We start from the raw sequence: 26331 nt of genomic DNA, 5'->3' as shown, positions 1-26331 counted from the left end.
ATGTTTAGTGGCTACAGTTGTCTTTTAATTTTTTCTTTTGAAACAGGCAAAGAATGTCCCATTATTTAGCATCTCCATGTTTCAACCCACATGCTCATAAGAGGGTAACATAACAGATTAACACCATCTTAGAACATAAAGTTGGATTGTGTCTAGTATGTTGCAACAATATGAGTTGGCTAATGTTATGTGTACCCTTGGGGAAAAAATTTTTTTAAGAAGCTCAAGTTGTATGTACTGGAATTGAAATTTTTGCTGCATTTACACGCAGTGCTGGAGCCATTGTGTTAAAATGCCACTTGATTTATCATGCAAGAGGGGACTCGATTTAGCAAGTTTTTTCCTTTGAGGAATTCACAGATGTCTTTAATTTATAGTCTTCTAATGGTGCTCCCTCCTTTGAGAAGAGGTGCAAGGCCGGTGCCAGTGCCCGGGGGTCAGGATGTGCCTCAGGGGAGGGACGCAGTGGGCACACATGCCTTCAGATCTGTCCTGTGCAGGGGCCAGTTTGACGTGTTGGTCATGGTGACCGTGCTGTGGCTGAGGCTTTCTGGACAGTGAGAGATGACTGTGTCAGCTCGCTTTTACATGCATGTGCTCTCTTTTGCCTATAACTGGGACAGCAGATGGCTGTCCGACGTCCCGGGTTGTCAGCCTGTGATCTGACTTGTTGCCCTGGGGAATGGTCCCTGCTGTGCAAGCAAACCAGGTCAGTGGTTTGAATTTAAAGGCACCGACGGACATTGAGTGGCAAAGAAATCGAGAATTACTGTTATGTGTGTGACAGGTTTTTGCTGTCTGATGATAACTTAGGTTACTTGATTTGAATACTCTCATTCTAATGAGACGACAGAAATAAAAGTGTGTTCTGAGCGAAGCTGCATTGTGGAATCCAGTTCTAACTGCCTTTCCGAAGCACAGCCTGCAGAGTGTGTGTGGGTTGCTATAGAAATGGTGGTTACTGAACCAGCGTCTTATGTATGGCACATATGGATCGGGCACTAGGGATGCCCACTCAGGATTGGCCTGTAGTGGGTTTGTTTCTGCTTCAGAGCGTGAGTGTTCCTGCCGATGCTGGGCTCCCTGAGCTAGTCCTTTTGGTAAGTCGTGGCCAGCCGCCCTGGAAGGTGGAGCTGGATCTAAAACACCGAGCTAAGATGTTGCTCCATTTCATTGCTTTTCGGAGGAAGGGGTGGGAGTTCTTAAAGCTCTAAATTACGTTTGTAACATAAGAAAATGGAAATATCGCTAGCATCTCTTTTTCTGTAAATGTCACGAGCCACGTGCCCAGATGGAAAGGGACACGCGGTGCTGAGGGGAAGCGACTGAATTGCCGGGTGAACTACGTTATGTGCGTTCGGCGAAAGTTAGAACAAAAGAAGGGAGCTCGTTTCTGTCATATTAAGCATGTATTTCCATGTGTGATGTCAGTTTTTGAACCAGGTGCTTCATCTTTACTTTCTTCAAAAAGAAGAGACTTGATGGTTGAGGGAACAGACTTTCCTGTCTTTTAACGCACCGGAGAGCAGAGCACACTGACCTGTCTTTTAGAGTGCTGCCCACACAGCCCCGGGAAAGGCGGTCTTCCCGCAGGCAAGGCTCTTCCTTAGAAACAAAGAAATAACTCTCCTGGAAAGTCTACCTTCTTTTTCCCAGATGTGACAATTGCCCGTATAAGTGGATCGGTGGGGCTTCGGTTAGCTGTGCAGGAGGGAGAGAGTGGCGATGTGCCCACCAGGAAGGCTGACCGGAGCCGTGCAGCAGAAAAGAGCGCTGAAGGCAGAGGGCTCCATCTGGGTGTGAATGAGAACAGTCCGGTGAAAACACTGTCTTGCCTGAGACCTTGGCTGCCGGGTGGCCAACAAACTGGGATTTGTGTCTGAGACACAGATTGGTGTCTTGTTGCCACGACAGGCCGGCCGCATCCCAGTTGCGAGGTTCCACTCCGTGGTCCAGGAGGAGGGGAGTGCGGCGGCGAACACGCGAGCTGTCCGTGGGGAGGGTGAATGCAGAGTGATCTCAGAACATGGACATTTGTTTTTCGATGTTGCCTAGCAACTCAAAAACAATCTTGTAATACCAATCCATTCCTAAGAATTGTGAGGCCGTTTGTGTTTGTAGCCCCCCCACCCCACCAAATGAGAATTCTTAGAGAATAATGCCACTACGCTTGCTATATTGTGGTTGTGGTCCGGGGTCCCTTTTGTTTTGAAACCCTATTCACAGAGACTTAATTTCCTAAAGTGTCACTTCATATAGAGCTAGAACTTTCCATGCTTGAGTTTAAATGAAACCATTTTTGGCAAGCTTTACAAATGACTGTTGCCCACTTTGTGGTCTTAGATCAATATGTTCCTCCTAAAAGAAAATGTGTCTCATGTTACAGTCAACGCTTAATTACCACTTACAGAATATTCACTCTGTGGATTATCTGTGGCCAGTCTGCATCCTCCCGCTGGCTTCCCCGTCACCTGGGAGCCCAGAGGCCTCTTGCTTTGGGGCCACTTGGTCCGAACTTCAAGCCCTGCATCCAACATGCTTGCTCTGTTCTCAGCCTGGGTGAAAAATAATTAGGGAAGTAAAGCTGCCATAGCTTATGTCAGAACCAAATACTTTTTAAATGTCTTCTGTTTTCAGTTATCGCCACTGAAACGAGTAGTTAAAAGGTAAAAGTGTTCTTGACAGATTTGAATATTGCTCTGGTTGTGCAGCGTGTCTTGGGTTGGCCAAAAAGTCCATACGATCTTTTCCATAAAATAAAAAGATACATTTTCCACTTTTACCAGTAACTTTATTGATTTGGATATTTTGAGCATGATGGCTACCTCCTACATGGTAGAACATTGATTTTTCTCAATATCTCAATTTGATCGCTATCAACTTCAGCTGGTCACCCAATTGTGGAGCATCGTCCAGCAAGAAATCTCCAGCATGAGACTTCACAAACCACTTTGTTCAATCAGCCATAACACCTTCTCCACACACTGTACAAATCCTTTTTTGCGTTTCAGTTACATTTTTACCTTTCTTGAAATAATAAAGCATAATATGCTGAAAGTATTGCATATTTTCTTCCATCTTCAATATTAAAATGGCTGCACAAAAATTCACCAATTTTGGTAAGCTTTTCTTAAGTGCACGCTGATATGACATCTGTCACAATACAATGTAACAAAATTGTTTCAAATGAAGTTCAAAGCAACTAAGCACTCTTAGAGCCATCTTACAGAAAAACCAAACCAACTGTTTGGCCAACCCAACAGCAGGAGCACAGGATACGGAGAGCATGTAGCCCAGCAGTTGCAGCTTGGACTGGAATACTGGCTCCTCTTTGGATTACTAGCTGTGTGATCTTCAGTTAAGTTCTTTAACCTCTGGGTTAACCTCGGTTTTCTGATATACCAAATGGGAATAACAGTCTTTGTCCTTACCTCATGGAGTTACTGTGAATGGAAAACACTTAAAGTAGTTCCTGGCACTGGTTGAAGGGCTCTCTGTAAGTGTTAGCCATTACTGTTATAACCATTATTGTCCGTATTTGTTTAGCACGTTTTTGGTGAAGCATGGTAGAGGACAGAAGGACAGGCACAGCAAATGCCTAATGCCTTTGAATTGAGTCTCCCCGTCTCAGCCAGGACTGCTGCACAGCTGGTGTGTCCCAGACACCCAATCTGATGAGCTGGTACCCGTGCTCTACCAGTTGTTCCATATTTTGAATGTTATTGCTCTTGCCCTATTTCCAAATAACTCTTAACGATTCAGAATAAGTGATGCCTTTTAATTTGAGTAAGTAGAGCTGCCGATCCCCCTGGTGTACAGAGCCCCCTGGTGTTTTACCAGGAGCGAGCCCGCTGGTGGCCGGCAGTCTGAACTTCCACCCACCCTGCTCTTGTCCTGGGTGACACTCAGTGCCTGTGGTCTCTCCAGCAATGGGTAGTGTTGTGCTCACTCCACAGGGGAGGAAACCAAGGCTGGGACTTGGGATGGATGGAGATCCCAGATGTCCAGGCTCTTCTTGAGTGAGACCCCATGTTTCTCCCACTGGGGGCCTGTAGACCCCGAGAGCTTCTTTGGGGTCTGGGAATTGTCCACCAGGATTTTTAAATCTGGGTTTCGGTTTTGATAATAATCTTTTAAAAAGTTGATATGCAAAAGATTCTACCTCATCTGAGCTCAGAATTTTTTTCCAGTTGTACTGAGCTATAATTGACATACAACACTGTATAAGTTCAAGGTACACAGCTAATGATTAGACTTACCATATATTGTGAAATTATTAAAATGATAACTTTAGTTAACACCCATCATCTCATATAGATGCAAAAATGAAGAAAAAGTTTTTTTTCTTGTGATGAAAACACTTAGGGCCTACTCTCTTAACATTCATATATACCATGCAGCAGCATTAACTAGAAATCAAGTTGTATGTTACATCTCTCATGTTATTACATCATCATATTGTACATTACAGCTCTCGTTCTTATTTATCTTGTAACTGGAAGTTTGTTCCTTTTGACCTCCTTCATCCAAGTCTCCTTGTCTCTCACCCTCTTAATACAGAATTTAAAACCATCGGATACTTGTATTGCCTTATCTGCATGTATGAATAGACTATGTAATAGAATAGGACTAGTGAGAACTGAACAGTGACAGATGTGATCCATGAAAGACACAACCTACCATAGTAACAAAGCAGGAAATCAACGTATGCTGAAAGAGGAAGACTTCATGGTGAGTTCACCTAGAGAAAAGTGGTAGGAGATTGAACGTAGGTGCACTGAGCTCGAAAGGAGCCCCGCCCTGGCCACCTGTTGTCAGTGTTTTAAGTTGCAGGTGACTAGTTCCCTCAGTAACATGGCTTCAGGTTCCCTTTACAAATTTGTTTTGGTTTTATACTTTTGTCTGAGCGCTAAGCTCTTTCATATGAGGGCATATTTAACACATTATGATTTTTTAAATAAAGTCAACACATTGCATAGGGATATTTATTTTTCTTTTAAAAGTAGTTTTGTACATGAGTCACGTCTGGGACTCATTGGTATGAATCGTAGTCCTTGCCTCGTATCTTTTTTAGGTAGAGTTTCATCGACACTTAAGATTTAATCTTGGGAAAGTGTGCATTACCGGGGAAACCTTTTAGATAGGTCTTTCAGAATAAAATTTTACCTCTTAGTAGCCCTGCTATTTGGGCAGAGCAAGAGGGACTCCGGCTCTCAGCCCCCTTTTTCGAGGGCCTCACTCTGGTCCTCATTTAGCTGTGCCCCTTCCCCATGAGATAAGATGTCCTCTGAGCCAAAGGGATGTGGCCACCTGGAAGCTGAGCCCTCCTTTCTAGAACATCTTCCTGGTCCCCAAGGCCCCAGAATTCCCTGCCCAAACAGGTCTCATCTGGCTTCCTGGTCCTTTCCCTCAGGTCCATCTCCTAAGGGCAAACTTGTCAGCTCACATACTCATGTCACAGGCACACCCCCAGGCCAGAGACATTGCAAAGGAGTGGCTGCTGGCTGGGAAATGAGCTTGGACGTGTCAGTGGATGGGTGGGGGTCTGCATCCATGTGCTTAAGGCTGGGCGTGAGTAGAGAAGGGGGGTAGGTCACAAGCTAACTCTCCTTTTGTGTGAGCTCTGAGAAATCTAGGGATTCTACATTGGACCCTGGCCTTTAGGCTATTTTAAAATTATGGTGGAGGGAGAGGACACACTTATTTAACAATGTGATCACTTGCTTTATAAATTAAATATGTAGATATATTGTATATGAACCTTCATTTGTACTCTTGCCTTGAGTTCTGCAAACGTTAGGGGTGGGCCTCTCCTCAGGCAAATCAGGGACCTCTCTGCACCTCATGTTTCTCCCCTCCGAAATGAGATCTAGAATACCTACCTTTCAGGGTTGTGTAAGACTGAAGAGAGACAGCACAGAAAACACCCAACACATCGCCAGACGTGTTTATGTTCTTAATATCTTGGTTCTTTGAGCCACCTCCCGTGAATCACCCCTTCCTGTGCACCACCCACATGCACACGCACACACAGAACACAGATATTTTGCAAACCCAGCCTGCACAGAAGGTGCTTCATTATAGGTCTCCGCTAAAGCATCCTTGCTTGCTCTGTCATATGTCACATGGATGTAGTTGTATGTGGTGACCCAGCCATTTCAAATGTACAGTTCGAAGTGTATCTGAATTGAAGGGGCTGGAAAGAATGAGATCATTTGAAAAAAGTATTTTTCCTACTCATTCTCAGCTAAGCTTATCCATTAGCAAAACAGGTGTTACTATAAACCAACAGTTTTCATCACTATTTGCAACACAACCCAGTAGGTCGGGGGCCACACTCTTCCTTCATCAGGAAGAAGATGAAACGGAGCCCAGTGAAGTGCTCATTTGCACATCCAGGGATCAGAGCGAGCAGAGAAGGGGAGGGGCAAACCAGACTTCCTTCAGCATTCAGCTCCCGTTCCTTCTGTAGTACATCAGATTTTTGTACATCCCTGCTTCTGTGGCAAGACTTACAGTGGCTTAACGTGGTAATGGACTGAATCTGGGAGCGCCAAACCACACCCCATCCCCAGGTGTGTTCAGTTTGGCCCACACAGTTCATCTGGGGGCATTTGTTTATTTGTTGTGCTTTAATATCCTGGCCAACATTTAAAAGTTGAAAGATTTGCCATCGACTTCTATTTTTGGCCTCTCTTTAAAAAAAAATCAAACAATTCATTCATTTCAGCAAACAGTTATTGAACATCTTTGTGCCTGATGTTACTGTCTTCTAGGCTCTGGGATAAAGCAATGATGAAACAAGTCGGGGAAGGTCCCTGCAATTATGAATGTTTTGTTCTAAATGGAGACAGCGGGCCAGTTTACTCAGGTGGCACAAGTACAGTAAGATGGTTAAGCACAGTGATGTCAGAGGGAATGATTAGCTGGTCAGACCCTTTGGAGAGGTGATGTTTGAGCTGAGATCCTGAACCAGGAACCTAACATGGGACTCTCGTGTGGATAGTATGCCCTGGGCAGAAAAAACAGTCAACACAAAGATCTTAAGGTTAGAAGGAATTTGGCCACACACAAAGGAACCAGCTCACTAAGCAGCACTGCCCCTTAAAACAAGGGCGCAACAACAGGGGCACTACTTCCTGTAGGCACAGGGAGTCCTCACTTCACATCCTCCTCGGTAGGCTCTTGGAAACTACAACTTTAAGCGAAAGGACATGTAACAAAACCAACTGTACCACAGGCTACTTGACGTGAACCAGAGTTAAGTTTCCAAGGCATCTCACCATCAACGTTATAAGAAAACAACATTATTTGAGGATCTGCTGTATTTTAGTTTGCCAGCTCCTGGCCTGTTGTCAGATAAGTAACTACATTATTTCTTAAATGTATTAGAAATTTAAAATTTCTGTATTCAGAAATGTATATTTCTGAAGTTGCTTCAAGCACTGGTTGCCCAGCTGATATAGCACAGCCACATGGTGGGAAGTGGCCTCGGGGTTTTCTGAAAGAATCACCATACCCACAAAAGTGTGACTAAATTAGAGCTTTGCTATTCACAATGTGGTCCACAGATGGGGATCCCGCTGGAACTGCAGAATCCCCTGCTTCACTCCAGACCCACTGAATGAGAATCTGCATTTTTACCAGATCGCCACTATAACAAAAGCACTGGTCTGGAGCATCTTATGGCATCTATCCAGCTGTTTGTAAACTTCTCTCTTGCGCTATCCCTCATTTTGAGCAAGTTTTCAAAGGCTGGCCATCATTGGCTGTGCCTTCTGGAATCCCAGTCTGCTAACCCACCCTGTCCCCTCTGAGATGTAATTGCAAGATGGATATTAGATTTACTAGCTAATGAACAAAATTTCTCTCCATTTGGGCCTAATTAGCCTGTAGTCTGATGAACTACTTTCTGGAAAATTTATGTATACCTATTGTAAGTTCAGAATTCTCTCATTAGTTTTTATTAGTGCCATTATATATTCTACTATTTCTGGCTACTATTTAAGGCATAAGCTTTCTATAACTCTGCCAGAATCTGTATAGTTTCCCATTATTGCTGTCTCCCAAAACTTGTTTCAGTAATCTTGGTGATAACTCATCTAAAGTTTAAAGCAGCAAGGGTAGGGGGTGGAGTGGGATCAGTTGCTTAATTACATTTATTTTTAAGAATCTATTTTTTGAAAAACTACCCTAAAAGTACCCTGGGAACATGTTGTAGCTGAGCACAGATTCCTTTCTTGTTTTAATTTCTAATAATTCAACATATCTGTGATTTTTATTATTTGAGCAGAAGGATGTTGTTTATAGCAAGTTTCCCTTAATTTTATTCTTGTTTAAACCAGTCCTGAAATGTACTTGCCTAAAGCTATACGAATCCAGCCATCTGTACATAACTTTTGCTCTTCAGTTTGATTGCTTTCAACAAGAATGATTAGATAATTGACCACCAGGTTAATGCTTTGCTATGTAATTAACAAGGAATGTTTCTTCCTCACAGATTTCATGGAAAAATCATTCTAAAGAAGGAAACAGATACTCGAAGGCATAGACTTTCAATCGGGAAAAAGGAAGGCTGCTGCACAATATCATAAAAGTAGAGATTGGCCCTGTTTCTGCTATTCTGATGAATGTGATGGATTCTTATATTCTGATTGTAGTAAGCGATCTTGTCCCAGTTTTGTTAAGGCATGCATAAGAGAGACCTCGGTACTCCTATGTGCACAGTTGGTAGAAAAGTGTGGTAGAGGCTATAGGTTAAGGTAACACAGATGAAAGCCTGGAAAAGTCAGGCGTGTGGTTCCTAGAGAAACTGAGCATGCTGGGGGATCTGGACAGGCCCCATGACTGCAGTCGGCGATTGTGATGCTGATAAGCACTAGCTATGGATCTGAGAGGCGCACACTTCTCTTGAGACAGTTGTTCCTCAAACCAGCTAATGCCCACGCCATACTGATTATTCAGCAGTAGTCACCGCAGCCCAGGGGTCACCAACCAGAGCAGGGTGGCGGGACAGCCGTGGGCTCCTGCTGCCTGAGTTCCTGCCTGTGTCATGCACACATGTGTCTCACCTCTCCCCATAGATGTTACCAGCTGTTTCACAATGAAATTAAATGCAGGAGTAAAGATGACCATATGTCACGTGTGAATGTCCACCTCTTAATTCAAAGAACTGCTGTGGGATGGGTTTCTGAGTGGCCATGGAATTTCTTCATGTGCCCCAGCTTATAGATCCTGTAGAACTCAGTCCAGCCCCTTTCAGGGAAAGTGTGCCAGTTAGAAGATGTTGAACAGGAAGCAGAACTCCCTCTGTGAGTGCTTAGACCACGAGGATGTGCATGGATTACGGACAAGAGAGATGTGAAACCAAAGCTCCTGAACTTCCCCCCTCCCTCAGTGACATCACGAAGGACCTGCAGGTCCTCTGCTGGCCACCCTTGGCAAGGCCCCAGGTCACACCACCAGAAAGCGGCACAGCTGGAATTCACAGGCACAGCTGGTATCCATGTGCAGGATTATCTTATGTTGGGGCCAGTTCACCCTTTCCCTACTGGACTTCTCTTTTCCCAGTGACCTGCGGTCCCACACTGTCACCAGTGTCAGCGCCAGAGTGGGCACTCGTGTCCCTGCACATTGCTCCTGTGCAAGGTGCCAACTTCAGTTTGTAATCGGGTCAAGTGTGGGTTTTCACCTACAGTTTCCTTTTCAAAATCAGTTGTGCTCCTCATACCAGGTTTTTCTGCTTGTTGGCAGATGCTGAGATGCAGTAGCCTGGTGGTAAGCTAATGTGGGGCTTCCAGGCAGGAAAACCAGGCCAGGCTGAGCTCTGTGGGTCATATTCAAATTAGACCTTGTGTGCTGGGCCGTTTTTCATATTGTTGAGTTCTTTTCCATTTTGACGACCATTTTGAGCTCACTTTTCTTTGTATTTTGTAAATAAAAGTTGATTTCATCACCGCTTGGGAACCAAGCAAGCCAGCAGCACCCTTGGTGATTGCTGAGAGGCCTCATCAGATCATACAGACCAGCACGAGATGTATCTTTTTCTGTCCATCAGTTGCTGTGTGTGATAATCCTTGGTGTTCGGTGTAGCTTCCAAGTTAGGAACTCATGGTGCTCTTTATACACAGTGAACCTTACCAGCTGAATACATATCTAAGTCATTTTCAAAGGATGAGGATGATTTTTCAACAAAGCATTTATTCTCAAAAATATCTCTAAATCTTTCCATTGTGTAAGGTTTAACTCTAGAGAATGACATTTCACACAGAAACTGACCTGTGGGTGTAGTGTGGAAGAGGAAAAAATACCAGGCTTGGATTCAGAATACCACTGTCTTGTTCCCCAGTCCATCACCCTGCCTGCTGACAGTCTTCTACAGACAGTTTTAGTGGGGTAGGTTAGCTAGGTGGTCCTAGTATCGGACCACCCTGGGTGGGGCTTGGGGGCCGTTGGTGGTGAGGGAGCAGGGCAGATTGTAGACACACTGACGACAGCGCACAGGGAGGGAGGAAAGGGGGAGGAAGAGAGCAGGGGAGAGGGAGGGGGGAAAGGGGAAGGAAGGGATGGGAAACGAACACGGGTGTGGGTGGGAGTTCAGTGTGAGAGCAAACGATGTCATGTTCCTCAGTAGGGACCTAAGGACAGCAGTATTTTCAAGCCTCACATTGTAGTCCGTCATAATCATGACCCTGAGCTATCAGAAAAAATCAAAATTATGTTCTGTTTTATAAGGCAGGAGTAAATGATGCTTTTTAGAATTATATAAAACTGCCTTTTCAATGATGGCAAATCAGACCCAAGTTACACAAAAAATAACTGGCAAACTGTGTTCAGGAGATGTCAGGAGTTGCCATTGGGAGGGGGGTTCTCTTCACCTTCACACAGAGAGGCTTATCCTTGATCTATTCTATGTATTAACTATGGCTTAAGGTCACATGAAAGAGCATTATGGAGTTCAAATGCTTTTAAAAACTATTTGGAAACCACCAGTCTAGAAATTTCTGTAATGCAGAATTTCCGAATGGTGATAATGCCAGGATTGCTGTATAACCTCCACACACATACGTTCCCGGAAATAGACATGCCACGGACCTTGGGCAGAGCAAAGAGGTGCTCCTGGCCACCAGCCTACTCCCAAGTGACCCAGCTGACAGCCGGCCATGCTCTGAGCCAGAGCAGCCGTGCTGGAAGAAGGTGGCCTCCTGGCTGGGCTCGTGGGACAACACAAGGAAGCACAGCGTCCTGCATGCACACCTGCATCAGGTGACCTGCCCAGACATGTGGCATGTTCCCAGCATCTGCCCACTTTTGAAGAGGACCCTGAGTGAGTCAGTAGCAAGGCCTCAAAGGGAAGAGGCTGGGAGGGACCAGTCCGGAGCAAGGAGAAAGAGGAGCACAGGGGTGAAGTGAACAGAGGAAGCAGTTGCTGGGCTGCTGTGATGATGTCAGGGGCTGCTCTGTGTCTGGACCACAGAGGAAACGAGCTTAGCCAGGACAGGCCTTCGGGCAGTTGTTCTGACCCATGCAGCAGGCTTGGGGGCAGACAAGGAGAACAAGCAGAGGCCTTACGGGTGGAGCTTTCCTTGTCCACACAGCAGGAGCAACCTGGTCCCTCTCCAGTTCTGTCTGAGCTGTGCCTGGGGCCCCACGCGGATGAGAGAGACCCCCGTTAAGCACCCTGGCCGAATTGGATCCAGCAGTCACATGACCTCATCAAACCAAGGAGCCTTATTCAGAGGTCTGTGCTCTGCTGTTGGTGTCACCAGGAAGGTCCAGGCACGAGTTCCCCAGCCGTGAGCACCAGAAACCCCTCCACTGCGCACCAACTGCTCAGTTGGGGAAAGCGTCCTCTCCCTGCAGCGTCAGGACTCAGTCACTGGAGGCACAGTCTCCGGTACGCAGTTCCTTCACTCTCGTGTTCCCTGTAGCTTGTTTCCTCCTACTCCTCCTACAAAATGACGCTTGCATGATCGTTGAATCTCAGTAGCGTCACCCTCTGTATCCTGAGTATGAGTACATTCTATGGAAAACTTAGGCCAAAAGCAATGCCTCTTTCTCAGCTGGCTCTGTTCCCTTTAGTTGGAAAGGATGGAGTCACAATCTGAACCTCAGTTTTGTCAGGAGATCTTGCCTGCTGACCAGCCCAACTTTCCACAGAAGGTCGTCTGGTATTATTTTTGAAGTTGCATGTCTAGTTTTCACTGCTCCTTCAGTACTACCGGTCTCCCACACCAAAGAGACTTCTGTGTGCTGAGAAGAAGACAAAGGAAACTAAGACCTGGCCCACTCATGCAGAGCCTCTGGTCTGAGAGAGGAGGTGAGGTAGGCCAATGGGGGGCAGATGCTTCTGGAAAATCAGTGATGCAGGAACACACACCCTGGGAGGGCACCATTGTGGAAGATTCTTGAGTGCTGGAGGAACTTGGGAAAATGCATGGTGTGACTTAAACCTTAAAAGATTGGTAGATTTTTAGAAAACACAGAAACTGTGAGGCTGAAGCAGCCGTTGTTAGCCAGGTCACACACAGGCTTGGGTGGAAGAGCGTGTGATGAAGACGCACCAGGAAGTGTGAAGGGGGTGGGAGCAGTGGCAGAGGCACAGGCAGCGAGGAAAGCTCCACCAGCTGTGCCTCCACTTCCAGGTCCCAGGGGCCTCCTATTGCTGATGGCATTGAAGCCCCGCCCAGCCGTTGGCAAGCAAGCACTAAACTCCTTTCCAGCACCCGCCAGCAGCTCCCTCCCTCCCTGCACCTCCATCCCACCCACTACATCTTGCAAGCCTTCTTGTATGCAATCCCCTCCTCCTTCCTTCTACTCCACCCCCTCCACCACCAATTGACAGTCCCCACCAGTTCATCAAAGCTCAATTCAACTGGAAGCCTTTTCTGTGCACCCCAGGGGACACTCTTTCCTCCCTGTGCTCCCAAAGCAGCTGCGTGTCCTTTCGTCACTGGCCTTTCTGGCTCCCACCCGCATCACCACCACTGCTGCTGCTGGACAGAGGGCCCTCCAGGCTGGACGTAGAGACTCATTGGCTGGATGGAGTGTGTGTGTCCACCCATGAGACTTATCCCCAGTGTAACTGGGAGGCATTTTTAAAGTGTTTCCCAATGCTGTGTTGTGTTGTAGAAGGCAGAGACAACTTAGTGACACATTTAGGTAGTTTGCCTTCAAATGAACAGGAATTAGGACTCTTGAGCTTCCAGGCCTTTCCATGTGGGTCCCCTTTAGCCTAACCCAGCATCCGCTCCATTTGAAGAGCAATGACTCAAAATTCTAATCTGGGGAAAACTAAACCAAAGAATGTGCAGCCACTTCCTGGCTGATACGGAGATCCCAGCAGGGCTGCTATTGTGGGAGAGCATGTGTGGGAGTGGGGTGTGGTATGTAAGTCATGAGCTATTCAGTATGGGGTCCCGGAGGGCAGGGAGAAGTGGAAACAGTCACAAGCAATTCGTTCTCTACCTTCAAGGAAACATTAGTACCAAATATAGAAACCCTTTCACTTCCTGTGTCATATGTCCTCTGCATCTGTTTCCTCGTTAGCCTCGGAGGAGTGATGCCCTGAGTGGCTTCATCATCTCTGGGATGGCATTCAGCAGAAGAATTGGAATTAGGCATCCTTGTTCCCATACTCATTTTGGAAACCTTCCAGTTGGTATTGTCATCTAACTTGAGCAGAAGCACCTGGAGCCGCGGTTCAGCCTGTAGCACAGGACAGTCAGATGGTGCAAGGTGCCTTCTGACCCCGGCTTCTCCAGTTCTTTGTTCAGCTGCAGTCAGCAGAGGCATACAAGCTCGGAGGCATCACTGCGCACCTTTCCTCCCACTGCATTTGAGTGTTGCTATGGCAACCGATAAGTCCCTTAAAGCAGCCCCAACTATTATTTCTTTCTTCAAGAGGAAGAAAAAAAATCCATGATTGCCACCTCAGTGATATGTGTACACAGGCAAGGCAAGGATTTGGAGCCTGGAGGGTAGATTGTTTGGTGCACAGTTGGTGCATTTAGTCTCAAGTGGACGAGGGCAGTTTCACGTGGTGGATGATTGCAGGAGGGAGCTGAGCTGGGCAGGAGCACCGTGGGCATTGAGGCGGAGCAGGAGCCTGCAGAGATGGCCAGTGTCTTTGCTGGTTGGTGGGGTGAGTGTTCGTGTGCCCTTGTGGGGCCTGGCCAGCACACTCCCTTGTGTCTGCTGCCAGACTCCATCACAGGTCTCAAAGGGAGGTTCTCTGCAGGTAAGACAGGTGACAGCTGAACGACTGGGCAATGAGTCTGTTCCTAGAAACCCTACAAAGTGAAAAAGTCATCGAACTCTTTCGATTCAAGTCATCTAGGATGCAGCACAGGAGAGCGGAAGCACGAGCACCAGCCTTGGGTGGAAGGACCTACCTAGGCACCCTGCTCTGCCTGGGAGGCCCTGGAAGAGTTTTGTAGTACACCAGTCTTCAGTGTCCTCATTCATAAAGGGAAAAGGTCCAACTTCACAGGGTTGTCGTGAGAATTATAGATAATGTACTACCAGCTCTTTGTATCCATGGTTTTTGCATCTGTGGATTCGACCAACCACAGACTGAAAACAGTACAGTCAAAACGCGGTTCTCAGACGTCTTGGTTCTCAACAATGCGACTCTTGACCAAGTTGATCATGGGAAAAATGTCTCGGTTGTTGAGCAAGACTCCAGGTCTCAATTCTTGCCTACAGCCCTTTCAGGCTGATACCTATGCGATCGGTCACACATCTCTCAGGTGGCACACAAAGGAGATTTGGTTTTCGAACAAATCGCTTATTGAACAGTTTTCCAGGATGAATTAAGTTCAAGAACCGAGTTCCCACCGTACGTATTTTTGATTCGAGCTTGGGCGTCCACAGGTGCGGAGGGCCAGCTGCGTGTGTTGTTCTTACAGGGGGTTGGAGTGTCCCTGGGTCTGGGTATCTCTGGTGGTCCGGAACTGATCCTCTGCGGATACCAAGTGAGGGATGAGTGTTTATGAAACATTACCCACTGTGACTAGCCAGCACATAGTGGGTTCTTGTTAATGTTAAATGCAAGTCAAAGTAATAACCGAAAGAACAGACTTGGACTTAATCCGTGTTCTTCCAGCACCGGCACTAACTGGAAATTTCTGAAAATAGTCACCTACATCAGGCTTTCTGGGTCAGTATTGGCAAAGATGGACCAATGAATCTATGTATATACTAAAAAAAAAACCTTTCCTAGGCAATTCTGATGTAGCTAGTCTGTGATTCTGCGTAGGAAATTCACTTACATGTTCGAGGTTAAATAATATAAACAGCGCTGGATTTCCCCCACTTCCCACTTCCACCAGCCCCTGTCATGCTACCTTTATGCTCCTCCTAAACTCCAAAGACTTCTGCTAAAATTGTGTTTGGAAGCAGGAATGTTTGATAAAGTGGTTGAAGGGAATTTAGTAAGGAAGGCAAAGAAAATCTGAAGTGAAGCAAGTTGGAAAGAATCTCTACAGAAAGCTGTATGCAGCCCATTTTGGCCACCTCATCGGTTATGAACATGACATTTTAGGTGACTTGTACAACGTGCCTAAGCCTTAAATAGGAGGTTAGCATGCCTAGAACTGAAGTTTTTCTCTGCACCCCACAGGGACGTGGCTGAAGAGTGGCCTAGGCCTCGTGCACCAGGAGGGCAGCCAGCTGACGTGGACGTACATCGCCCCTCAGCTGGGATACTGGGTGGCAGCCATGCCTCCTCCCAACCCAGGTAACGTGCAGCCAGCACCTGCAGTCACAGGGAATGATGTCTCTGAGGGGTCAGGCTGAGTGCACTTTTGAAAATAACTTCAGCAGTGACATCAAATCTTACTCAGGAATGCTTGAGAGTCTGAAAAATCAGATGATGAAACTGAGTTATTTCGTGGGGGTGGGGGAGTTCTGGTTGGAACTCTCCCATGCAGGATAAGAATAATGCATAGAAAATCATCTTGTCTCGTGGCTCTGTTTTTCTTAGACAGCTGCCATAGGAAATTCTTAATCTAAAGCCCACGGAGGCAGCTCAGACCTCCTCCCTCATTCCTGAAACAGCTGTGGCCTGGTGTAAGCGAACACGCAGGGAAAGGCATGCAACGGAGGGACTCACAGAAAGTCGTCATGGAGTTCTTGGGGCAAAAAGCTCAATCTGGCATTTCTGAAAGGGTTAGGAAGAGCCAACCAATAGCTTTGTATCTAGAAGAATATGTATCTCCATTTAGGAAATGTGAATGAACTTGTATTTTTTTTTAAAGTGTGACTAAAAGTTTATTTTTTTTAACCTTTGTGCCCTAATTTATCCCAGTGAGCATTCCAGAATTGGGTTTTTGGTTTTGTTTTGTTTTGTTTTGTTTTCCAATTTTTTGACTGATTGGTTTTAGAGCAAGAGAAACATTAATTTGCTGTTCCGCTTAGTTGTGCATTCATTGGTTCTCTCTTGTATGCGCCCTGGCCAGGGATCAAACCCACAACCTTAGCATTTTGGGATGGTGCTCTAACCAACAGAGCTACCCAGCCAGGACCAGCATTGTTTTTCAAAATAGTCACCTTAGGAAAGTTATTTCCAGTGTTGGTTCCATTGCTCAAAATGCATTTCGAATTTGTATCCCTGGACTGCCTTCCTTGGTGAAACTCCTCACTGATGGCACATCTTTATGTGCAGACGATTCCTGGTTTTCGTGGGTACCTCTGAAAGTCATGCACATCCCAGCCTGGTGAGTGAAGTGAGCGACTGAGCCTAGGTCAAAGTGTGCTGGGATTGAAAGGAGCCTCTTGTAAATTAAGCCTGAAGGCAGTTCCAAGATGGGAGTCCAGAATATTTTAGCCATGGAATTACCACTGGGCTGAACACTGAGACTCCCAAAGCAGCTAATTTGTTGGAGGCCATTCCTAGATGGGTGTGGAAAGATCCGTCACCGTCTACTTTATATTCCCATACTGAAGAAGTGCACACGTAACGTCTGTGTTGACAGAGTGCTTCCCTTTATGATACTGTTCTTGCAGCAATATAGGCGTGACCCAGTCTCCAAATTGGAACTCTCTAGAATATGATGAAGAGTAAGGAAGAAAAGAAATTCCTTAAGTACCAAAGTAGAGAGCACAAAGCATTAAAGTCAACTCTCATTTTAGACCTGTTTCAAACAACCTTGGCCATCCCTTTTCCCGCCATGTGACAGACTAATAGGTACTTTTGTAAAGAGGGGAGAAAGAACCGCTGGGTGTGGGTCCGCTGGAGCTTCCTAGCAGGGAAGGAAAAACCTATAAAAAGCGTGCATGGCACAGCCCCAATGGCATCTAATGTAAAAACACATATGTTGTTAATCTCACAGCCGTCGCTGTTATTAAAACAAATTACAGTGAGGCGGTGTCTTCATGAGCCCTGCACCAACTAGAACATAATTAGGGCTTTCCTCTTCAATTCTCTGGTTAAGAAGGAAATAAAGTATGCCTGTGAATTTTATAAAGGTTTCCATGGGCAGAAGTTAAAATAATGACATTTTAAGCACTTAAAAGAATCGAGCTTCAGTGATCTGGAAGTGATTGTTGTGCGTGCCCCATGCCCGTGGAGGTCTTTGTGCAACACAGTTGTTTCTCCGCATGATTAAGGCAGGATATAGTTGTCAGACATTTTTCCAACTTTGGTAAATATAAACTCCACCCCACTGAAGCGGATTACGTTTGAGAGAGAATGGTGTCATCTGGGAACTTCAGTAATGTCACTGTTTACAAAAACTAGTAAACCTTTTTGGGTTTGTCAAGCTTTTAAGAGATTTGTCTCCTTTAAGAGATTTTTGAAGAAATCTATCCCTTAGAGTATCAAAAATCAATAAGCAGATGCATGTTTTTGGTGTTTAGTAATCAGAGCCTTACGACTCTGAAACAACATAAAACCGCACTCCTGCCTTCCCACTTTCAGGGCCCTGCCAGGGCACCTGGGCACCGGGAAGGGCCCAGAGAGCGTGATGTGGCCCCAGGGGCGGGCGGGTCGGGGGGTGCTGTCACTGTGGATCCGCTGCCGGTGACATTAAGATACATTCTTACAACTACTGAACATAAAGAGTTAAGTCACAGCGCCTCTTGAGATTCTTTACAATGTAAATGAAAAAGTCTGCTTATCTCTGATAATCTGGTCTATAAATTCTGGGGAGATCTGTGGCCACATAAGGTTAATCATTTTGAAAAGTCACTGCAGAGGAGGATTTTATTTTTAAAAAATGGAAGGCCTTCAGAAACACTTGACACCCTGTAATAAGCTAGGGGTGGATTTAAGTCAGGGTCCATTCCTTTTGTAGGTCTCAACCGATTTATTTAGGCAAAGGGCCTGCACAGTGTCCTAACGACCACCAGTGAAAGCGAGAATAAAATCCTGTGATTTTTTTCTCCTGTCATATAAAATCTCCTGATACCCACGCCATGTCTCTCTGAGCATAAGAGCCCCACTTGTTATATTATCGTGCGTCCATTTGCTTTTATTAAATTCGCGAGTTCAGAATGCTGAACGCATGTGGCTCTCTCTGCCAGGGAGGGACCCTTGACAGGCTGCAGGCAGTGTGCACACTCAGGGTGCCCCTGGCCACGGCCGCCTCAGTGCCGCCGGCGCGGTCGTCCCTCCTCGCTGCGTGACCTTGTGACATCGTCTGAAGGGTGTTTGCATCTGCCCTGCTCCAGGCCCGTAACAGTAATAAAAACATGACATTTTTATTCATTATCCCTCTTTATACTTGAAGGGTTCACCAATCTAAAATGCCCTTTTCTGGCCTTCCAGGTCCCGTGGTCACACAGGACATCACCACGTATCACACGGTGTTTCTTTTGGCCATTTTAGGAGGAATGGCTTTCATACTTTTGGTTTTGCTGTGTCTCCTTTTATATTACTGCAGGTAACGTTTTACCATTTTGGCAATATCTTTTTTCATTTAGAATGTCTTGTGCAAGTATTGATATGGAGGTCTCTTTTTTTTTCTCCTCTCTCTGATTGAGGTCCCTTTTTTCCTCATAAAAAAAAATGTCTACAAACGGAACATTTGTCATCTAACTTGCAAACGAGCAAAGGACACAGGAGGCACACTGTATATAACGCTGCTTAGAAGGGGTGTTATAACAGAAATGTCTGACAGTTGTCCTGTGATTTGTTCAGAATATCCCTAAACACTGATTAAGGCATGAAATTCTCAAGGACAAAGCAGAAGTATTTTTATCGTGATGCCTCGTCTATTCCGTTTGCAAGAATGTTGATTGTCGATTCTTCGGGTAACTGCTTTTGAATGAATAACTCGGATACACTTATAAAGCCTGAGGGTGAAGTCTGTGGATGGTGCTGCTGTGAATCAAAATCAGGCTGAGGGTGTGGGGGGAGCAGGCTTCTGGCTGCCGCCGCTGCCAGTGAGTTGTGTTGTCTTGTTTCTTTCTTTGGCAGTTGTGAGTTAGGGTTTTACTTGAAACTTGACCATGAAGAGCATCTTTAATCTGTGGGTTTGGATTATTGTCTCTTTGATCGCAGGCGGAAGTGCTTGAAACCTCGTCAGCACCACAGAAAACTGCAGCTTCCCGCAGCCCTGGAGAGTTCCAAAAGAGATCAGTCCACCTCCATGTCTCACATCAACTTGCTGTTCTCCCGCCGGGAGTCGGAATTCCCAGGCCCGCTCTCCGTCACCAGCCACAGCCGCCCGGACGCCCCGGGCACAAAGGAGCTGATGAGCGGCGTCCATCTGGAAATGATGTCTTCCAACGGAGAAGTGGACATGCACACCCCCATGCTAAAGCTCTCCTACAGCACCTCCCAAGAATTCAGCTCTCGGGAGGAACTCCTGTCCCATAAGGAAGAGGATAAAAGCCAAATCTCCTTTGATAACCTGACGCCGAGTGGGACGCTGGGGAAGGACTACCACAAGTCCGTGGAGATTTTCCCCTTAAAGTCCAGGAAATCCGTGGAAAGGGAAGGCTATGAGTCCCCTGGCAGCAGTGACTACAGGAGGAGTTACAATGCCATGCTGTCACAGCCTTTGTTTGAGAAGCAAGATAGAGACAGTCAGGCCTCCATTACCCATATTTCCACAGCAAGTAAGCTTACCATTCAGGAACACATGTACCCCCCCACGCCCTCCTCTCCCGAAAAAGAACAGCTGCTTGACCGCAGACCTACTGAATGTATGATGTCGCGATCCGTAGACCACCTGGAAAGGCCTACGTCTTTTCCACGGCCCGGCCAGCTGGTGTGCTGCAGTTCCGTTGACCAGGTCAATGACAGCGTTTACAGAAAAGTGTTGCCCGCCTTGGTCATCCCCGCTCACTACATGAAACTCCCCGGGGACCACTCGTACGTGGGCCAGCCCCTGGTTGTCCCGGCAGACCAGCAGCTGGAAATCGAGAGACTACAGGCCGAGCTCTCCAGCCCCCATGCGGGGATCTTCCCGCACCCCTCCTCCCAGATCCAAGCCCAGCCCTTATCCTGCCAGGCAATCTCTCAGCAGCACTTGCAAGACGCAGGCAGCCGGGAGTGGAGCCCGCAGAACGCGTCCATGTCGGAGTCTCTGTCCATCCCAGCATCCCTGAACGACGCGGCCTTGGCCCAGATGAACAGCGAGGTCCAGCTCCTAACCGAGAAGGCCCTGATGGAACTCGGTGGCGGGAAGCCGCTCCCACACCCCCGGGCCTGGTTCGTCTCCCTGGACGGCAGGTCCAACGCGCATGTCAGACACTCTTACATAGATCTCCAAAGAGCTGGAAGGAACGGAAGTAACGATGCCAGTTTGGACTCGGGTGTGGATATGAATGAACCAAAATCCGCCCGGAAGGGAAGAGGAGATCCTTTGTCTCTCCCGCAGAACCACCCACCAGTCCAGGAGCATCCTCAGAAGGAGCCCAGGGCGGCGGACAGCACTGCCTACACGCAGCTCGTCTACCTGGAAGACATGGACCAAAGTGGCAGTGATTGTGGCACCACCGTCTGCACCCCCGACGACAGTGCCCTGCGATGCTTGTTGGACAGCTCGAGCCGCAGAAGCGGCGGCCAGCTGCCCAGCCTGCAGGAGGAGACGACCAAACGAACTGCGGACGTCCCCGCGGAGCCCTTGGCCAGCCCCGATCAGAGATCTGCTCACGAGGACGACGAAGATGAGGACGACGATGATCAAGGAGAGGACAAGAAGAGCCCCTGGCAGAAGCGGGAAGAGAGACCCCTGATGGCATTTAACATTAAATGAGCGAACGCAGAGTCACCCTGTCTAACGAAATTGCCAAAAAGTCTTACTTCGGGAAGTGCGTGTGTGTTTGCGGAGGAAGCTGAGCGAGGGCGGCCGTGGCCAGCGGGCGTTTCCGTTGTCGTCCGTGTGAACCTCAGAAAGGAGTCACAGCGACGACTCAGAAGAAAGACGGTTAGCAAAGGGACGCCTTGCCACCACCGGGGAGGTGGCCCAACGCAGTGTCTGAATGTCCCTCCACGTACTCGATGTGTCCCCCCCTCCGAGGACACTGAAAAACCCCAAGTGATGTTGCTGGGTTCTAATGATAACCTCAGTTTTCCTTCAGATTCTGGGAACAGATGAAACTCTTTTTGCATTGCTTGAGTCAGTTTTATCATGATGATGCTCCTATGAAGTTATGATTGAGAAATTAGCTTGGCACTTAGTGTCTCGAGGTACTCATTACCTCAAAGGAAAGCTATGCATTGCTGCTTCATGCTCTTACTTTGCTTAGGTTTTTGCTTTGCTTGGGTTTCATTTCTGGTTCACTATTTTTATAAAACCCAGTTTGGTTGTCAAGATTCTAGTCCTTCGTTTTCATCCGTTCTGCTTCTTGGTGGTTTATTTCTGTGTCTCTTTTCAGGAACTCCTGAGTGTCATCTCGTAACATCCAAGCCTTTTAATAGAATTGTACTGAAATTTTTTATCAGCTGAGAATCCTTCAATTCTGGTCCCATTAACTCCAAGTGCCTTTTTTACAGTGACAACAGACAGTCCCTCACTTATCCTCTTTGTTTTTCTTAACTCCTGTAACAGAACTGCCTGGATTTTATAAAGTTATTAAACGATGCCCCTTTTCTTTGAACTGCATGCTGCCAAGTGCCCGTTGGTGCGCAGAGTTCTGACTCCAGCGCAGTGTACTCTCGTTCTCCTGTGTGACGTGGATTCTGTGTAGCTAAGATAGACTAGAGGACACCTTAGAGACCCCCCCCATCCCTTTGGCCCCTGGCCACCATTATGGTTTTATTGGCTGTTTGTATATACAGTTACATATTAACGCTGGAATCCTATGGGCTGATCTTGCTCTCCTAACGTGGAGTATGGACTGAGCAAGTGGACTGAGTGTGACTATTAAAAAAAAGAATCTTATGTACTATCCAAAAGTGCCAGAATGACTCTTCTGTGCATTCTCCTTAAAGAGCTGCTTGGTTATCCAAAAATGAACATTCAAAATAAACTCTGAAGGGAAAGAAAGCTATCTTGTGGTCCTTTTCATTCATCTGAGCCATTACTTGTTTCAAAGTTGTTATGAAGAATTCACTGTTCCTTTCTTGGCAGTCTAAATGCCAATTGGTTGGACTTATATCCAAAGACCATACATTTACACTATGATTTAAGTCCTTAAAAGTCTACCTTTGCTGCGTTTCATTTCATTCAAGAATACGAAATAACATTGTGAGCTGTTTCAGACAGGGAGAGATGTCTGCACTTCACAGGAAACTGATGTTTTCTTTTATGTTCAGTATTGATTCACCTTGGAATAGCTTCCAAAAGACCTCATTAAGTGGCCAGAACCATCCCAGATGTGTAAAACCATTCCTCAGAATAATTAATGGAGACATCGGAACATGGAAGAGATTACTGGAAATAAATGAAGCTAGTTATGTTTATAGGAATAGCTTTTTTACAAAATCTTTATTCGTGAATTCCAAGCAGGCAGGAAACTAACCAGGCTGATTTTTATTACTTTAATTCTAAAGTGTTGATATTTAGTATTTTGCTTTTAAGAGGGAAAGCTGTTGAGAGATTCCCCCACAGTGTCGGGACGTCTGAATGGGTGTCTGTGGCCCAGGCAGGGTTGCTCCGCTGGGCGTTGTCCCGTGCATCGAAAGGGTGCCGGCTCCATAACCGGTTGGGGCAACCAATTCAAGTACCCTGTGGGAGGCAACCGATTGATGTTTCTCTCTCACGTCAATGTTTCTCTCTCTCTCTCTCTCCCCCCCACCAACTCCCTTCTTCTCTCTCTCTAAAAAAAAAATCAATAAATATACCCTCAGATGGTGATTTAAAAAATAAACAAATAAATGGGTGTCTGTGGTTTAACAAATGAAGGGAGCTCTGGGAGTGGACAATCCCACCAATAGGTGGCAGGCAAGCCCTTGCAGACCCCACTGAGACCCCAGGGAGAGGCCCTTCATCACCTACTGTCCAAAGAAAAGGTAAGTGGCCTGTCCAAGAGTATGCAGGGTCAGACCGAGGTGACGGGGGATGCTGGGGGGTCCCCAGCCCTTCGCACTCTGCCCAAGGTTGCTGCCAGGGCAGTCACTCCTTAGAGCATCAGTCTCCAGAAGGACCTGACAGCACCAGTTGTGGGAGACCTGGCAGGAAGTTGGGGGCGGGGGCTTTCCTGGCCTCCCGTCAGGCTGGAGGCACCCGGGTCTACCACCAGTATGGAGAGTGTGGAGCAGCCAGCAGTGGCCAGAAGACACCGTGTGTCTAGGAAAACGGGGTTTGCCGAAGGGAAGTTGATTCTGCCAAAGATGGGGCTTAATCATTTTCACTGGTCCAAAAATGAGGCTCACAGGGTAACATTTTCACTAGGGTGCCAACACTGATCACCAGACCCGAACTGCCTGCACAGAGCACTGTGGCTGTGGACTGTAAACATTTTATTTATCTTCTCTAGCCTGGTGAGGGTAAAATATGTCGTAATGTTCTGCATCAATCACACTGCCTGAAGAACTAAAGCCATCAAAGGCATCTTGCTTGTGCCACCTAGTGGTGAGTTTTCACCTGATTTAGTTGAGACTTAATGGGAATAACCTGTCCAGGGCCAGCTGTGAGAAGACAGGATGGGTGTGCCCAGGGGTGGTTTGGACCTGCTTTGGTCTTCCAGGTGAGGAGAGGGGGTCTGACCTTCATTGAATATCTACCCTGGAAATGATATATTGGGAACAACAATGCATTCAATTCTCAAAACCTTGTTATGAAGGTTTATCTATCTATTACTCTGTTTTAAACCTAAGTATTGAGGTTTGGGGGGTTAAGTAATTGAGGCCACTCAGCTAGAATCAGGGGCATTCTGCTTAAACCCCCAGATCTCTGGACATGAGTGAATTTAAGTTACAAATGCTCCTGATTAAAGGTACAACTTACAAATCCTAACAAAAGACATAATTGTAAATTCCATTTGACAGTTCTCAGAGAATGCTTTCATGGATTTTTGTCATACTTGTTACAGCAATTGACAAAGGGATGTAGCTCTGACATAAACATTAATAGAATTTTTTTTACATGAATGGTTAAGATGAAGCTGCAACAACAAAGACACAAGCCAGAATGTCACTTGTTTATCCACCACAGTCTGGATTCTTTGCTGAGTCAGGTAACAGTTTCTGGATACTGTAAGAATATTTCCTCAATTTGCTGTGTTGCCACAGTCTAATGGTCTAGACATGATACTGGTTTTTTTTTTCAGTAGGAATCAGTATTCTATTCCCTCCCCAAGTTTTTTAAATTTAATCTTTATTGTATTGTTCCCATACCATATAGTCACCTTTATACCACCCTACTCCCAGCAATCACCACACGGTTTAGACATGACACAGTTTTAAGTTGAATCTGCATTATTAGCATTTTCTCCATAGCTTTCTTAAATCTAGACAGTCAACAAATCAAGCCTTGGTTGTGGCGTTGCCGATTTCCATGGTGTGAACACTCCCACGTGGCCAGTTTCAAGCAACTAGAGTGACATCACTGCTCTCAAGAGTTGGGGGGCCAGGCTCTGGTCAAGTAGCTCAGTTGGTCAGAGCATCATCCTGAAACACCAAGGTTGTGGGTTCGATTTCTGGTCAGGGCACACACAAGAATCAACCAACGAATGCATAAATGTGTGGAACAACAAATTGACGTTTCTCTTCTCTCCCTTCTCTCTCTAAAATCAGTAATTTTTTAAATGTTGGGAAGAAATGCACTGTTGCACACAGCTATATTTCCACAGATACAGTAAAGGTAAGTGACCTCAAGAGTATAGTCAAATAATTGATCCTAATTGTTTGCAGGTTCCATATGTGCAAACCTGCTGAAATTTATTTGTAACCCCAAAATCAATCCTTGCCGGGTTTTCGCAGTCACTCATGGACATGTGCAGAGCAATGAAAGATTTGAGTTGCCCAATACCATGTCCCCACATTCTCTACATTCATGTGCTTTCGTTGGCGACTGCACTGTGAGGTGGCCCCCAAGCCCAGTGCTGAAGTGTTTGTCTAGTTCTCCGAAGGTCCAGAAGATTTACAATGTGCCTTACAGAAGAAGTACATGTGTTAGGTAAGCTTCATTCACGCATGAGGTGCAGTGCCACTGGCCATGAGTTCAATGTTAGGGCACTAATACATAAAACAAGACTATATATTGGTCAGTTGATAAGGATGCTGTGACCAGAGGCTCGCAGGCACCTCACCCTGTATTTCTGCTCGGAACGGTGATCTAACATCGCATTCCCTCATTCAGTGTCCTCAGCAACTTTATAGAGTGTAACTACCATCAATGAGAAGAATCAAGTATAGTAAATACGAGGGACTGATGAATTTTGAGTATTTATTACCTCTGTTTTTAATATAATTACTCATAAGTTTATAAAATTAAAACATTAATAATCTCCCTAACAACTAGCTTGGGAAATCCCTGACATTTCAAGTCATCCCTCCTAAGTCTCCTCCGGCACACCACTAGCACCGAGGGAGCAGCATGTGAACGAAGGGCTGCCTGGCTCCAGTACCTGGTCTCTTGTTTGTTTTGAAGCCTCACATGGAAACCTCTAATTAGAACAGAAAAATCTAGGTGAAATTGCTCACCGGGCGTGAATGTAACTCAGGGTGCAATGTGTGCGCCATTCATGGGGAAAAGAACCACCTGTCTTCTCGTGGTCCTGGTCTGGCTGCAGGATGGTGGAGGAATTTATGAAAGAATGTGCCATAAACCATAACAGGAGATACACAGCATCATTTAAATGACAAAGACCTTGTGCGTTTGGGATTTCACTTGTAATGAACTAAAACAGATCAATGTTAAAGCAGTGAAGCAAAGCACTCAGGAAAATGAGACCAGAACAAAAAAGGAAGTAGGACCATAAAAGCTAAAAGTAATC

The 26331-nt window shown here is 46.2% G+C and overlaps 1 protein-coding gene across 2 annotated transcripts in view; it reads left to right on the top strand.

Annotated features, from left to right (window-relative positions):
• The window catches only part of FAM171A1 (family with sequence similarity 171 member A1), a 127323-nt gene extending 104882 nt beyond the window's left edge, over positions 1-22441 (top strand). For both annotated transcript variants that reach the window (XM_036024131.1, XM_028505869.2), the window contains 3 exons: positions 15623-15739; positions 18770-18884; positions 19505-22441. In XM_036024131.1, the coding sequence (XP_035880024.1) occupies positions 15623-15739; positions 18770-18884; positions 19505-21206 (1934 nt within the window). In that variant the 3' untranslated portion in view covers positions 21207-22441. The remainder of the gene's footprint in view (positions 1-15622; positions 15740-18769; positions 18885-19504) is intronic.
• The last annotated feature ends 3890 nt before the right edge of the window (positions 22442-26331 follow it).

Source organism: Phyllostomus discolor, chromosome 1 (assembly GCF_004126475.2).
Source record: "Phyllostomus discolor isolate MPI-MPIP mPhyDis1 chromosome 1, mPhyDis1.pri.v3, whole genome shotgun sequence".
NCBI lineage: Eukaryota > Metazoa > Chordata > Mammalia > Chiroptera > Phyllostomidae > Phyllostomus > Phyllostomus discolor.
The sequence above is the reverse complement of the archived record's forward strand: the minus strand, read 5'-3'. Positions and strand labels throughout refer to the sequence as shown.